A 14,295-nucleotide genomic window follows, 5' to 3' on the forward strand; every position below is an offset into this window, starting at 1 on the left:
CCCAGCATACAGGGTGCTCCGTATACATTTGTTGGATGATATTAAGTATCTTGTGGATGTATGCATCACATTTCTCCCAATAGTGAAACTCTACAATTGCAATATTACTCTAACCTAGATTTTGAAGCAGATTGGCATCATAAGTGCCCTGATCTGTGCCATCTGTCCCACTACCTAAAATGTTAGCGACTAGTTTTTTTCTCTTCACAAAACTCACTCGTATGTCACTGGGCTGCCGTGCAAGTCTTCACTTTGCCATTTGACCTCTTTCTCTCCTAGCTATCTCCTCTCTTTTGAGGACACCAATGCACACCTCATGAAGTTGTATGGAAGACCACATGAGATCGCACATAGCAAGCATGGCAGCAAGTGTTTACTTTTGTCAGGTTAGTACCAGTGATTTGTCACCAAGTGGGCAAGAGTCTCCCTCCTCTTAGTCCACAAGGTTCAGTATTGGTTTTGCAGCCAAGCTCCAAGGAAGAGATTATAGTAGAAATTTTTGTATTCTGAAAATTTTCTAAGTCCACTCCTCAGAGACATTGATTGAGGTAAAGATTTTATCGAGAGGTTGATATTTCTTATCTGATCTATTAGTGGCCTAAAGGGAACAATTAGGGCATGTCACAGCATATATAACTAGGAGATCTTGACCACCATGGCATGCTCAGAACTCACTCTTTCTTGAGTTCTTGGGCCCAGGAAAGAAACATGAAGTGGCTTGGAATCCTCAGGCTGGTGGCCCTCTCAGAGTGCCTAGTCATGTAAGTATGGGGACTGTAAGTGGCATCATCTCCCTTTGTGGTTTTTTTCTTCTCCTCATTCTTCCTGTCATCAGGGTTAGAAGGATATATAATTATTCCCCGGCAGTCTTAAAGTTCAACTCCCACTAATTGATGTGTACCTTCCCATAGAAACAAAATGTCTTGGGGAGGGAGAGCAGGGTTGCACAACTCCGGGATGCCAGTCACGTCATGATCTATGTGAAAATGGCACTCCTAGGAATTGTTCAGTGCACAACCTCTGCAACTCTTAATGTGCTCCTATGGAGCAGTATTTCTCTTGTATTTGCTTCTAGGTCTTCTCTCTGCTCTCTCTCAATTTCAGTGTGAATATGTCTGTGTCTTGATCTCTGTATCTCTTTCTTTTATCTCTTCCATCACGTTGGATGTCTTTGTGCATGCAGCACTCGGAGTTTTTATGTGTTTGATTGTTTTCTGTTTTGACTGTTTCTTGCTTCTCTAGCATCTTCATTTCCTGGCATCCCCTGGCTTCTTTTCTCATTCCTCTCTTCTTCTTCAGCCCTCGAGAAAGATCAGGATGGCAACTTCTAGGCTGTTTTACCTCTACTCAGCAGTGTGACCATAGCTAAGTCACAAACTCCCTGAATGTCAAATTCCTCACCTGTAAAAAGAAGAAAATGATTCTCCTTCCACTTGCTTCCTGGAGCTACTTTGAAACAGATAGCATGGGATGGCAATAACAATGGTAATGTCTGTCATTGTTGAGACTTCCTGCATATCAGGTACATTATATCCATCATCTCACTTAATACTCAACACATCCTATATGGGGGATGGGGGTTATTATATTCCATCTTTTTACCGATGTGGAAATGATTTCTCCAAATGGTCCTACGACTCACCAAAGACTCCACAACAGAACTTGTATTCAAACCAAGGTCTTTGTCCTGGTCTTTGCATGGTGTCCTGATAGTAACAAAACACTCATACAAATGCTGGGAAAATACACAGTGCCATTACAATGCAAAGTATGACAGTCAGATCATAGCATGGACAGTTGATTGTTGTCCCTCCTTTGCTTCCTTTATCCAATGTTTGGTTTAAGAATCCCTCTAACGAAGATCAAGACCATGCGTGAAACCCTCAGAGTAAAAAACCTGCGGACAAATTTCCTGGAGGAGAACACGAACAGCAGCTCCCAGAATGCCACTGATGACCCGAATATCACTCTTCTACCCCTGAGGAACTGCCTGGATGTGAGTGTGTTGGGAGGATGGTGCTCCCCAGTGCCCCCTGGTGCGCTGGCCTAGCACTAGGGTTCATCTGGAGGGGTCAGGCTGGATTTGGGGGCTGGGGCTCCTGCAGAAAGCAGAAATATTGAGGAAAAAGGACCCCATTTCCAGAGGAGGAGGCACTCTCATCCTCAGCTCTTGGCCAGTGGTGACTGGGCCCAGTCATAACCAGATGGCAGGTAAACCTCCATTTCTGTGTCAAAGATATATCATTAGTTCAAGGGAGATTGTTCTTTCAGAACTGAGCCACAGAGAGACAGGTGAGACGTGAGCCTTGTCTGATCAAAAGATAATCCAACTGCACATCTAGTTTGAAACCCCAGGCAGTTCAGCACCTTTATATCCAAGATACCAGAAAAAAATTATTGAGCCCTATGGCCTGTAATACTATAAAGGTCTAACACTCTGGTGATTGTTATTGATTTTGTTTTATTTATTTTTTTCTTGTTTTAAGAATTTTTATTGACATTCAATTGACATACAACAAACTGTCTATATTTAAAGTGTACAATTTGATATTTTTTATTGGTGATGTATATATAGCAATCTCAAAATTATTATTGATTTTAAAAAGGTCTCATCTCTCCTTCCACAATGCATAGGCCAGCCTGAATGATAGACAAAGAGTAAATACATGTCCAATAAAAGGGCCAACTGTGCAGTATTGATAGCACATGGTCCAAGTTTAGAGGACATGGTCTGGGGTGACCTAGGAGGGCCACCTGGAGAAGAAAACACTAAAGCGGGGCCTTGAAGGAGAGACTGGAGAGGATCTTAAATGAAGGCATGAGGACTTCCCTGAATGTATAGTGGTTAAGACTCTGTGCTAATGCTGCAATGATGCAGCTTCCATCACTGGTCAGTTAAAAGTGATCACAAACAGGTAAAAAAAATCAAAGGAAGGTTCCATTCTGAGCAAAGGATGTGAGGTGCAGTGGTTGGGAAATGAATTCAGGACACTTGAGACAACTCGAGGAAAGCAGCATTCTAGTAATCAAGGGTGGTCAGCACAGCCAGTCCTGCCCTAACCATCCATCCCCAACACCCGTAGGTGGTCTATGCTGGCAACATCACCATTGGAACACCCCCTCAGGAGTTCAGGGTCGTATTTGACACCAGCACAGCTTACACATGGGTGCCCTCCATCCAGTGCTCAAGTCCCTCCTGCTGTGAGTACCTGCCCCAACCCTCACTGCATCTTATACTCCTCTCTCCCCAATTACTTCTTCCTTGCCACCTGAGGGAAACTCATCACTTGTGTCTGCAGGTACACACAATCACTTCAACCCTCATTTGTCCACCACCTTCCAGCTCATAGGCCAGACCTTCAACATCAACTATGGCGTTGGGAGGATTGTTGGATTTTTTGGCTTTGACACTGTTCGGGTAAGTGGAAAGGAGAAGGTGAGTCAGGGCTGGCCCTGGGAGCAACTGCTGCTTCCGAAAGAGAAGCAGGACCAACTGGGAGGGCCTGTCTTTCCCAACATCCCCTAGTGGCTGTCCACTGTCCCCACAGGGAATGTCTCTGGGGATACAGCTCCCCTGCTGACACACAGACTGCCAGAACAGCTGACCCAGAGAGTGGCCTGCGCTGTGGATTTGCACTTCCTTTGCCCATGAGCAGCTCAAGGTTCATTTTCTGGGAGCAGGGAGAGAGCAGAACAAAGCACCCACTTTTCTATTCACAAAGTGTACTGGGCACTTTCATGGTAATAACATGTTTAATCCTGCAACAGCTGCACACATCAAGTACTACGATTAGCTCAATTATACAGAAGAGGGAACTAAGGTGCAGAGAGCCAGGGCCTTGTAAAGGCCACACATTTAGTAAGTGGTGGAGCTGGCCTGAAGTCAGGATTCATGCAGGTATGAGATATTTGGGGAGAGGATAAAACTGATGTTGGGCCCCTGGGGTCAGCCAAAGGCTTCAGGCATCTGGGCATGGAAAGCAGGGGACCACAAATGTGGGAAGGGCCTGATGAATGGGTTTTAACTGTAGGGGGCCTTGGAGAGATCAATAAAATCTATGACCTTCCTCCCGCAAAGGGCCTGAGTACTCTCTCTCTCTCTCTCTCTCTGTCTCTCTCTATCTCTAACACACACACAACCCCAAAAGCATTTGCCCAGGCAGAATTTTCATGAGAACCCTGGCACCGACACTGCACAAAGGCTTATATCTTCCTGAGCAGATACAGGATCCACAGTACCTTGCAGTGAATTCAGTCCATTTTTGTCATCGGGTCATAGTGATGCCAAAGAGAAGTCTACCCTGCTCTCTACTTATTTTGTCCTCAAGTGGGAACCATTTGGTCCTGCCCTGAGTCCATGTTTCCCCACCTGCACAGAAGGCATGAGGCCAATGTGACCCACTTCAGATGGTGTGTACAGGCGGAGCAGGTGTTGTTTAAAGTCCATAGCACTGCACAAATGGAACCAGGTTTCCTGTCCCTGCTTGGTCTATCCATCTGAGGTCAACCAGGGCACAGCCAGGTCTCAGGTCTCCTCTGAGGTGTTAATAGCTTCTTTATCACAGTCCAGTCCCAGATCCACATTGCAAACCTTTCTCTGCAAACACTCTTCTCTCCCACAGATCATGAACCTTGTCAACACGCGCCAAGAATTTGGGCTGTTTGTAAAAGAGATTGGGTTCAGTAATTCAATCTCTGATGGTGTCCTGGGCCTGGGCTACCCCAGCCTCGCCCCCAAAGGGATCACCCCTGTCTTTGACAAGCTGAAGACACGAGGCCTCATTTCTCAGCCGGTCTTTGCCTTCTACTTGAGCACGTAAGTCTGAGCCTGGCAAGACCTCTCTCTAAATCAAATGTAAGATGCTTTCAGAGGCATGAAAAATTATAGACCACTTAATCCAGATGTTTCCTGAGAGACTCTTTAGCCCAGTGTAACTATGGTACCAGAGCCACCACTGGCCCTACCACTGATTCCTCTAAGTTAAGTTTTACTGGAACACAACCATGCTCATGGGCTTAAGGATGGCTGCTTAGTCCAGGGGGGCTGAGGGAAGAGGGAGAGCAATGGAAGGTGTCAGGGTACAGGCTGGAGGAAAAGGCAGCAGGATTTGCTGAAGGATTTGCTATGAAAGGAAGGAGAGGCATGGCAGGAATGTTTTCTTCTTGATGAACATTTTACTGGGAGACCGGGACCAGCTACACGATTGGCAGGAGTCAATACAAAATGAAAATGCACAATCTCTTGCTAAAAAGGTATTAGGAATTTCAAGACAGGGATAGCAGAGGTGTGGTGCCCTGCTGAGAATGGGACCCCATGGATGGCACAGGTCACAGGCTGGTGAAGCCAACCGTGGGTGAGCCTGAACTCATGCACTTAGTGCACTAGGGCCTCAGCTTTTCTGAAAAATCACAGCCTACATGAAGAAGACGCCAGACCCCTCGAGTTCAGTGTCCTCTAAAGGTATTTCTGAGCACTCTGGTTGCTGGAGGGGAATTTGCCCTCTTCAGAAGGGTGCTGGTCGGAGCGCAACAGGCTGCCCAGGTTTGAACCTCTTCTGTGCCACTCATTATTTGGTGACCCACCATGGTCATGTAATCAATCCCTCCACGTCTCAATTTCCCCATCTGTAAAATGAAGACCCTGTTAGTGTCTCTGATGGGTTAGATAAGCAGAGCCCTCAGATAGTGAGTGGCGCTATTCTCCACCAAGCAGGCCTATCTCTTCCTTCTCTTCTCAGCCAGAAGGAGAATGGCAGTGCAGTGATGCTTGGCGGTGTGGACCACAGCTACCACAAAGGGCAGCTCAAGTGGATACCAGTGTCCCAAACCCACTCCTGGCAGATAACCATGACCAGGTAAGCCTCTCCCTCTGAGGGCCACCCCTAGTGACGCTCTCACAGGTACACACAGACACATGCAGACACACACAAATGCTTACATAGACACACAGTCACACACAGACATATATGCTCCAATCACAAAGACACATATATAAACACACACAGAGACATATATAAACACACACATCGGCACACATATAAACACGCACAGGAACTCAGATACACACACGAACGCACACACATACAGATATATATACAAACACACATCCAAAGAAACACAGAAACACACATATACATGCACCACCTATTGGCTCAAAATCACACCAGGCCTCCTGAGGAGGGCCCTGACCAGGAACTTGGACAGGGTTTTGAGAGGTGTGTGCAGCCCAGAGAGGGCTGCACCTTCTGGACTGTGAGGCAGATGGCAGGCTTTTAGGAACATAAAGAGCAATGAAAAGAGGGTCAGAGAGAATTCCACCAGCCTGAACAGGGTTGAGATAAGGTGACCAGCTCTCCAGGGCTACCCAGGACCAATGGAATTCTTAGTACTCAATAATGCTAGTTTACAAACAGAGAAAGTCCTTGACAAACTAGGAAAACTGGTCTCCTTAGGGAAAAGATTAACAGCAGTGGAGAGAGGTTGGCTGCATTCTTGACAATTGAGAGTACCCATACAAAGAGACACGCCCCCTACCCATTGCTACCCAACCCCACGTCCCAGGAAAACAGTGGGGCAGAGGCTATGGCAGAAAGCATCAGGATGCTGGGATAGAGCAGTGGCCTGAGAACAAGGTTAAATAACTGATGGGAATCTATGTGATACCCTTAGAGAGAAACATATGGGTCCTTTGGGAGGCATTGTGCTAGCTTGGGCATCCCCTGGCCAGTGGCCTTAGTGTCTGAGCCGGGTAGGAGCCCATGCTGGGAAACAACCTCTCCCAGGGCAGCCTGTGTCTCCCTCCCCACCACTCTGAGCATCTGCTGCCCCAGAGAGCCTCCAGTTTCACTGTGTTGGATGACACATTGCTGGTTGGACACCAGGCACAAGTCTCTGGTTATTCCTCATGCATTGTCTCACTCACTCACTTATTCATTCATTAATTCTCTCAAAAGAGATACATTGCGCATCCACTCTGTGCTGGGCACTTGAATGAGGCACTGAGGATACAATTTGCTTACATCTAGTGAGGTAGACATACATGAAACTAGTAATACCCATAAGGAATTAGCACTTCTGTATTTGCTGCAAATGAGGAAGAGTCTTCAGAGAGAGTGACCAAGACAGAAGCCTGATCTAGTTTGGGGGGGTGGGGGAGTCTTTCCTGAAACAGGGTCATTTACACTATAAACTGGAAGATGAGGAGAAATTAGCTAGTCAAAGGGGATGTGAGTCTTCTAGGAAAGGCAACCAGCACATGCCAATGCCCTGAGGCACACAAGAGCCTGGTGCATTCAAGAACTGAATGGAAGTCAAAGAAGTTTAGGTGACCAGAGCAAAGGGAAACAGTCAGAGCATGAGCTGAAGGGCTCTTCTGGAGACAGTCAGGGAGAGGGGCAGTTAATCGTGGAGACTTCAGAGTGATCCTGGTGCCCACTTTTTCTCACTGTCTCTCAGCATCACCATGAACAAGATGGCTTTTGCTTGTTACCATGGATGCCAGGCCATTCTGGATACTGGGACTGTGTTGCTGGTTGGCCCAACTAAACAGATCAGCGTCATCCAGAAGCTTATTGATGCCATGCCTTATGGTCAACAGGTGAAGGGACATGCCACAGGGTCACTGTGGGGCTCTCCACACTTGAGGGATCAGCTGGGTCAACCTCTCTCCTCTTTATCTAACAGTACCTGGTTCCATGTGGCAACATTAGAAAACTGCCTAAAATCATCTTCACCATCAATCACATTGACTATCCAGTGCCTGCTGAAGCCTATATCTATAAGGTGAGGGGCTAACCCTGGGGGCTTGTTCTCAACTCTGGGCCTTGCAGGAACCCTTGGGCTGCCGCTGGGAGGAGGGCGCCCTCTGGAGGCCAAGTCAAACCACTGCAGATGCTGCTGAGCCCCAGAGGCTAGGCCAGTGCCTCCTGCAAAATTAATCACTTGATGGACTCAAAGAAGGCTTTGAGAAAGAGAGGGATCTTCAGTAATATGAAAGCCCCAACCTCATGGAGGCATGAGGAGGCCTGCTTGGGGTGAGGCAAATCTATACTGGACTCCATGCAAATGACACCCCCAGGGGTTGTGCCAAGTGTTGCCATGTCTGCATTAGGAGTGATGAGGTCTAAGGACAAGAGGAGCAAAAAGGTAAGTCACCCAACCCAGTCTGGAGAGCTGGAGTGACCAGGGAGGGTGAAGCTGGGTCCAGGAAGTCTTCCTAGAGGGGCTGAGCACAGTCTTAAAGAACAGGATGTGGGGAAGAGGGAGAAGAAAAGGCATTCTCTGTGGAGAAAAGAGTGGGCCTGGATCAGAGGGAAAGAACAGGGAATATATGGGCCATTCTTGTCCCTTTTGTTTTTGTTTTTGTTTTTGTTTTTTTGGTTGTATTTAAGTACATTTGATTTACAATGTAGTGTTAATATCTGCTTTACAGGAAACTGACTCAGTTTTGCATATATATATATATTTTTTCTAGTCTCTGCATTACCATTTGTCACAGGATACTGAAATCTGTGCTATACAGTAGGACTTGTTATTTATCCATTCTGTATATAGTAGTATGCATCTGCTAATCCCAAACTCCAAACCTTCATTCTCCCACCCCCGTTCCTCAGGGCAACCACATGCGTTGGCCGTTCTTGCTTTTGGATGGGCACCTCACTTCCCCAGCTGCTGAGACAGTAATTTGGCTCTTACTAAAATAGGGAAATAATACTGAGAAGCCAACAGCGCTGGATACTGAGGGGGGTGGCAGGTAAGGGATCTGGCTGACTGCAGTGTATTTCTGTCTTCCCCAGGGTCCTCATGGCACTTGTATCAGCTTGTTTTACGGGGGCACTGAGACCTGGAACCAGTCTGAGTCCTGGGTGATGGTTTCCTCAGGCTATATTTCTCTGTTTATGATCGAGGAAACAACAGGGTTGGCCTGGCTCCCACCGTATAAATCCTGGAACTGCGTCAGGAAACAGTCAGGCCCACTCGAAGCAGACATTCACTCACACATAGGTCAGTCCTGCCCAGGGATGGTGGTGGACTGCGTTTGCTGGTCTGCAAAGCCCTATGCTCAGGAAAGAATAAAAGATTCCAACCCAATGGTGCTAATATGAATGGGTGTCCCTCTTTGGGTTGGGGAGTTGCATCATAATTGGGCAGGATCTAGAAACTTTCCTGAATGTGAGAGGAGCCCAACTCCAATTAGCTCCAAGGAAACAGGAGACTTACTGGAAGGATACTGGGGATATGGGACACAGGAATCAGAGCAGATTCAAACATCTCAGTGACTGGACCCAAGAAGTCAGAAGCCATCAGCTTACTCTTTCTTCTCCCTAGCTCTTTCCATTCTCTCATCTTTCATTCTCTTAGCCTGCCAGCTTTCTTCCCTCAGGCTTCTACATGTATGTCTCCTAGGTGTCTAATCCATAAGGAAACAACCTCAGGAAACAGTGTGGTGCCAGAGAGGGCTCTGATTGGTCCAGCTCAGATCATGTGTCCAGCCCTTGACCATCCGTCCTTGCAGGCACATGGGGTGCTATGATTGGCTTTACTTGGTCACATTGCCCTGTTCCATATGATTGACGGTTTCTTCAACAACCTGCAACTGCAGCTGGGGAGAGGCAGCCCCAAAGGAAGTGGCGGTGGGTTGGTCTAGACCATAACAAATTGGCAACAGCTCCAAAAACTCTACCACGTCCTCATTCAGAAGGATAGTAAAGGGTAATAAAATAGAGTCTTTTCTCCCAGTCTCAGTGGAACTTTGGCACTGGTCTTCTCCTCCTCGGGGGTTCTGGGTGAGGCCTTGAAGCTGAGATGGTCCCCCTTTGTCCCTTCACCCCAGTCACAAGCTCTCTGCCACGCACACAGTGGGTGTCCTTTCTAGCCCCACTTGCCAAATATTGGCCCCTGTGGAACCCTAGCCAGACCCACCCCTCCTGGGCCCAGCATGTTCCTTCCCTTGGCCTCCAAAGTTGCTGAGGAAGTTGTCACTCATGTAAAGGGGTACCCAGGGTGCACAAATCCTTCAGCCTTTCTGAGCTTCCTCCGGGGCAGATCGACAACACACTTAGTTCATGTTGCCATGGTTTGGCACAATTAGAGTGGAAGCAGCTATTCTTCCCAGTTGGAGATCCTTTGCAGAGGCCTAGCCTGGGGACAGCAAGGGCTAGAAGTGGAGGGAGACTGAGAGGAGAAAAGAAGCAAAAAAGAATAAATAAGGTGAAAAACACACCCCAGTGGAATGCATTGCATGTACCTTTACTCAGGGAAGACAAACGTTAGTGAAAGGGATGTCTTGCTTCCTTCCTCATCTTTTCATTCAGTACAAGTTTACTGAGCACCTACTGTGTGCCATGTGCTGTGCTGGACCCCAGAGACAGAGGGCTATGTTAGGAACCCACCACCAGTTCAGGGAGACAGATAAGGAGACAACTCCCAATAGGGAGGGCCAGGTGGAGAAAACAACAGATGTGTGGGTAAGAGAGCAGAGGAGTGAGGGGCTTCCTCTTCAAGGTTGCAGGTAATGGCTGATGTAGGCAAGAGTGAGGTCATTAAGATCAGATTTGTGCCCCACCTTGAAACATAACCTTAAGCCCTGCAGTTATCATGTGTGTGTAGATCTGCTGTATGTCCAGTGTTGTGTATGCCTGATCAATTTAAAATGAAACTGTATTATGATCAACTTGAGGGGAGTGTAATAGGGCCAGTTGTAGAGCTGACAAACGGGGGGAAGGTGAGAGTCAAAATGGTATTTTTTTTTTTTAACAGCAAATATCATGGTCTGGGCTTAATGGAGATTTAAGTCAACAGTTTGTCTAACTCATTTTCCAAGTGTTCTCCAAGAAACCATAGGTAAAGCCTCAATGTTTTGAGAAGCCACCAATAAGAATAATAATAGTAGCTCTGGTTAATTGCATATGCCATTTCCCTGTCTCTCCATGAGCCTCTGCAGTGCATTATCACCACAGTACAGATGAAGGAAGTCTTCTGCAACCTTCTGGCCCTAGTACTGGTGAAAGGTACATAGTAGGCCCTCAATAAATACATGTTGAATAAATGAATAGATGAATTTTATGTGCTTCCACTAGAACACACTGCTGTGTCTATATTGGGAAAAATATACTGTCATCAGGGCTTACTGCCATAATATGAACCAGGAAAATTCTGGCTTTGTTTCGCTAGATGAGCCTAAGGCTGGGGCTGGAGCTGTGTCTGTTAATCAGCTTAGGGTTCTTCAGGCTCTGTATTTGTAGCCTGTGCTACCAACATGAGGATAAATTCTGCTCTTCATCAACATTTGTTTCTTTGTTTGTTTGTCTGTTTGTATTTTTGGCTGCACTGCATGACATGTTGTATATTATTTCCCCATCCTGTGATCAGACCCACATCCCCTACATTGAAATACTGGAATATTAGCACAGGATTACCACGAAGTCCCAAAGTCTGATCTTCAAGGCAACAATCTTCCCCCACCTTCCACTTTATGCTTTACCCACCGTGGACCAAAAATATTTATAGCCACTGGTGAGAATAAATGTAGAGAAAAATAGAAAATGATATATATTGAACCCTTCTTAAAAGAGTGTAAGTTGGTACAATCTTTCTGGAGATAACTTGTTCTTAAAATGTGTATGGCATTCCTTCCAGCAATTTTGCTTCTATGGTTTATGCAAAAGCAATGAGCAGAAGCACCCAGAAACTTAAATAGCTAGGATATATTCCTGGGAGCCTCTTACAAAATGGAAAGTCTGGGACATTCCAAAACTCATTAAACATAGATAGTCCACAGCATAGATAGGCCATCATACAATCATCCACTTTAAAATTGTGTTTTAGGAGAATATTTAGTGTTATGAGAAATCATTCCAATATGACATTGAGAGAAAAGAACGGAATACAAAACAACATGATCCCACATTTGCTAAGCACATGGAAGACAGTGTTGCGCACCTGCTGGCATGTACATCCTGGAGCTTATCTGCCTGGGTTCAAATCCAACCTCTGCGTCCTATCAATTATGGGACCTAGATAAGTTCATTTCTGGACATTGATTTCCTATTGTATAAATTTGGGATAAAAATAGTTCCTCCCTCACTAATTTACAGGAAAATGCAAATTAAATGACAATAAGATACCATCTCACATCCATTAGATGGTCATTATCAAAAACAAATTATAACAAGTGTTAATGAGGATGTGGAACCCTGTACACTGTTGGTGTGGGTGTAAACTGGTGTTGCCACTGGCAAACATAATGGAGATTCCTCAAAAAACTAAAAAGAGAATTCCTCTTTGATCCAGCAATCTCAAATCTGGGTATTTATCCCAAAAAATGAAAATCATGGTATCAAAGGGATATTGGCGCTGTCATGTACATTGCAGTATCATCACAATAGACAAGATGTAGAAACAACATATATCCATCAATACTTGAAAGGATAAAGAAAATATGGTAGAGACATACAGTGGAATACCATCTGGGCTATTTTTTTTTTTTTAATATTCCACTATTTGGCTTTGCCGTCTCTGAGTTGCAGCACGCGGAATCTTCAGTTGGGGCATGCAAGGTCTTTAGTTCAGGCATGTGAACAATTAGTTGTGGCATGTGGCATCTAGTTCTCAAACTAGGCATCAAACTCAGACTCCTGCATTGGGAGCATGGAATGTTCTTCACTGTGCCACCAGGGAAGTTCCAGTCATGGCTGTTTATATATTTAATTTGTTTCAGTGGATATCCTGTGATGCTAACCTTGAAACTTTGCACCTCAGATTGAGATCTGAACCCTGGCAGCCAGTACTTAAACCCAGCAGAATCTCGGACTGGGACTTGACTCACGTGGTCGGGTTGCTAACCTGGCCAAAACACTGATTAGGACTTGAAGCCATGCTGCTGAGACTCGAACCAGGCTAAAACCCAAAGTCTTCCAAATGAGATCACATTCCTGATTTCAGGATTTAAAGAAGCTTGGGTTCTTGATGTCTAATCACATAAAGAATTCAGTGAGAGACCAACTGATAGGTAAGAAATGATTTATTTAGAGAGAAACACACTCCAAAGACAGACTGTTTGCCATCTCAAAAGGTGAGAAAGGCACCAGGGTATGGGGTTATCAGTTTTTACTGGGGTGGGATATTTCTTAAGCTAATGAGTGGAAGGAGAATTCCAGCTATTTCAGCAAGGTGTGAGGATTCCAGGAATTGAACCACCACCCACTTTTTGACCCTTATGGTTTTAATGCTGGGGCCCAAGCTCTAGTGGAAGTCGAGTTGTCTGCCATCTTGGACACTTTCAGCTCTACTCAGTTTATGTCATGTCCTCAGCCTATTTCATCCTTTCAAATGTTGTGCCCTGCCATCTTCCCTTCTTTTTCATTCCCCTCCTCAGAGATTTTAATCCCATTTTCTTAGGGGATGAAGAAGGAGAATGGTCTATCTTCTGTAACAACTTTAAGGCTTAGTAGCGGTTTTGACCTGCCTCTCAGGGAGTAATAATCTCTGGATGTGTGATGTAGGGCTCCCTGGATAGGAAACCCCCGTGTTTTACGTCAGTATAGGCTAGAATCCGCATATAGCCATCATCTTGGTGTGGAATTGTTTTAATTGCTTCCATCATTTTTCAATGACTTTCCTTGATGAGGAAACACTTTTTACAATAGCATCAGAGTACCATATATATATATATATATATATATATATATATGACTCATATATATGACAGAAGACTTAGAAGTCAAGGTTAAACATTTCATTACAGTATAGTCAATAAACTTAGTTACAATAAGCAGAATTATGTATGATTACATTTAACTAAATACACCAAATAATTCTAGTTAAATATTTATTTTTAAGATATCTCAGGGGTCCTCTAAAGTACCCCAGAATTAGCTGGAAGTCAAAAGAAACAATTAAAATTTGATACTTGGTAAGATTGTCAAAAAGTTTTAAAACACTTGGTCAAATAAGATCAAAGGTCACTGTGAGATGTTACTTATTTATTAACCAATGTTACAGAAGTTCTAAAAAACAAATACAGATCACTTAAAGGCAAATAAACACATACACTGTTTCCTCTTTCAAAGAAAGAAAAGGTGATTTGGACTATTAATAAATATGTTTGATGTCATGTGCTCTAAAGTAAGCAAATATCATAGAAATTATCACTGGTATTTATGTTCACCAATCTACAGAATGATATCATAAAGGACAGTTCATAAGTGCTTAAGCAAAGTAAGATGTGCATTATCTAGAGGGGATGAGAAATGGAGTTACATTTTAGGGAAAAAAAAGTAGGTCTGATTTACAGGA

At 44.9% G+C, this 14,295-nt stretch overlaps 1 protein-coding gene across 1 annotated transcript in view; it reads left to right on the top strand.

Annotated features, from left to right (window-relative positions):
- Positions 1 to 660: 660 nt before the first annotated feature.
- The window catches only part of LOC130848746 (pregnancy-associated glycoprotein 2-like), a 36,182-nt gene continuing 22,547 nt past the window's right edge, over positions 661 to 14,295 (top strand). The window contains exons 1-8 of the mRNA XM_057727153.1: positions 661 to 761; positions 1,846 to 1,996; positions 3,084 to 3,201; positions 3,300 to 3,418; positions 4,623 to 4,816; positions 5,739 to 5,855; positions 7,456 to 7,597; positions 7,684 to 7,782. Of these exons, the coding sequence (XP_057583136.1) occupies positions 661 to 761; positions 1,846 to 1,996; positions 3,084 to 3,201; positions 3,300 to 3,418; positions 4,623 to 4,816; positions 5,739 to 5,855; positions 7,456 to 7,597; positions 7,684 to 7,782 (1,041 nt within the window). The remainder of the gene's footprint in view (positions 762 to 1,845; positions 1,997 to 3,083; positions 3,202 to 3,299; positions 3,419 to 4,622; positions 4,817 to 5,738; positions 5,856 to 7,455; positions 7,598 to 7,683; positions 7,783 to 14,295) is intronic.

The sequence above is a fragment of the Hippopotamus amphibius genome, chromosome 3 (assembly GCF_030028045.1).
Source record: "Hippopotamus amphibius kiboko isolate mHipAmp2 chromosome 3, mHipAmp2.hap2, whole genome shotgun sequence".
Taxonomy (NCBI): Eukaryota; Metazoa; Chordata; class Mammalia; order Artiodactyla; family Hippopotamidae; genus Hippopotamus; species Hippopotamus amphibius.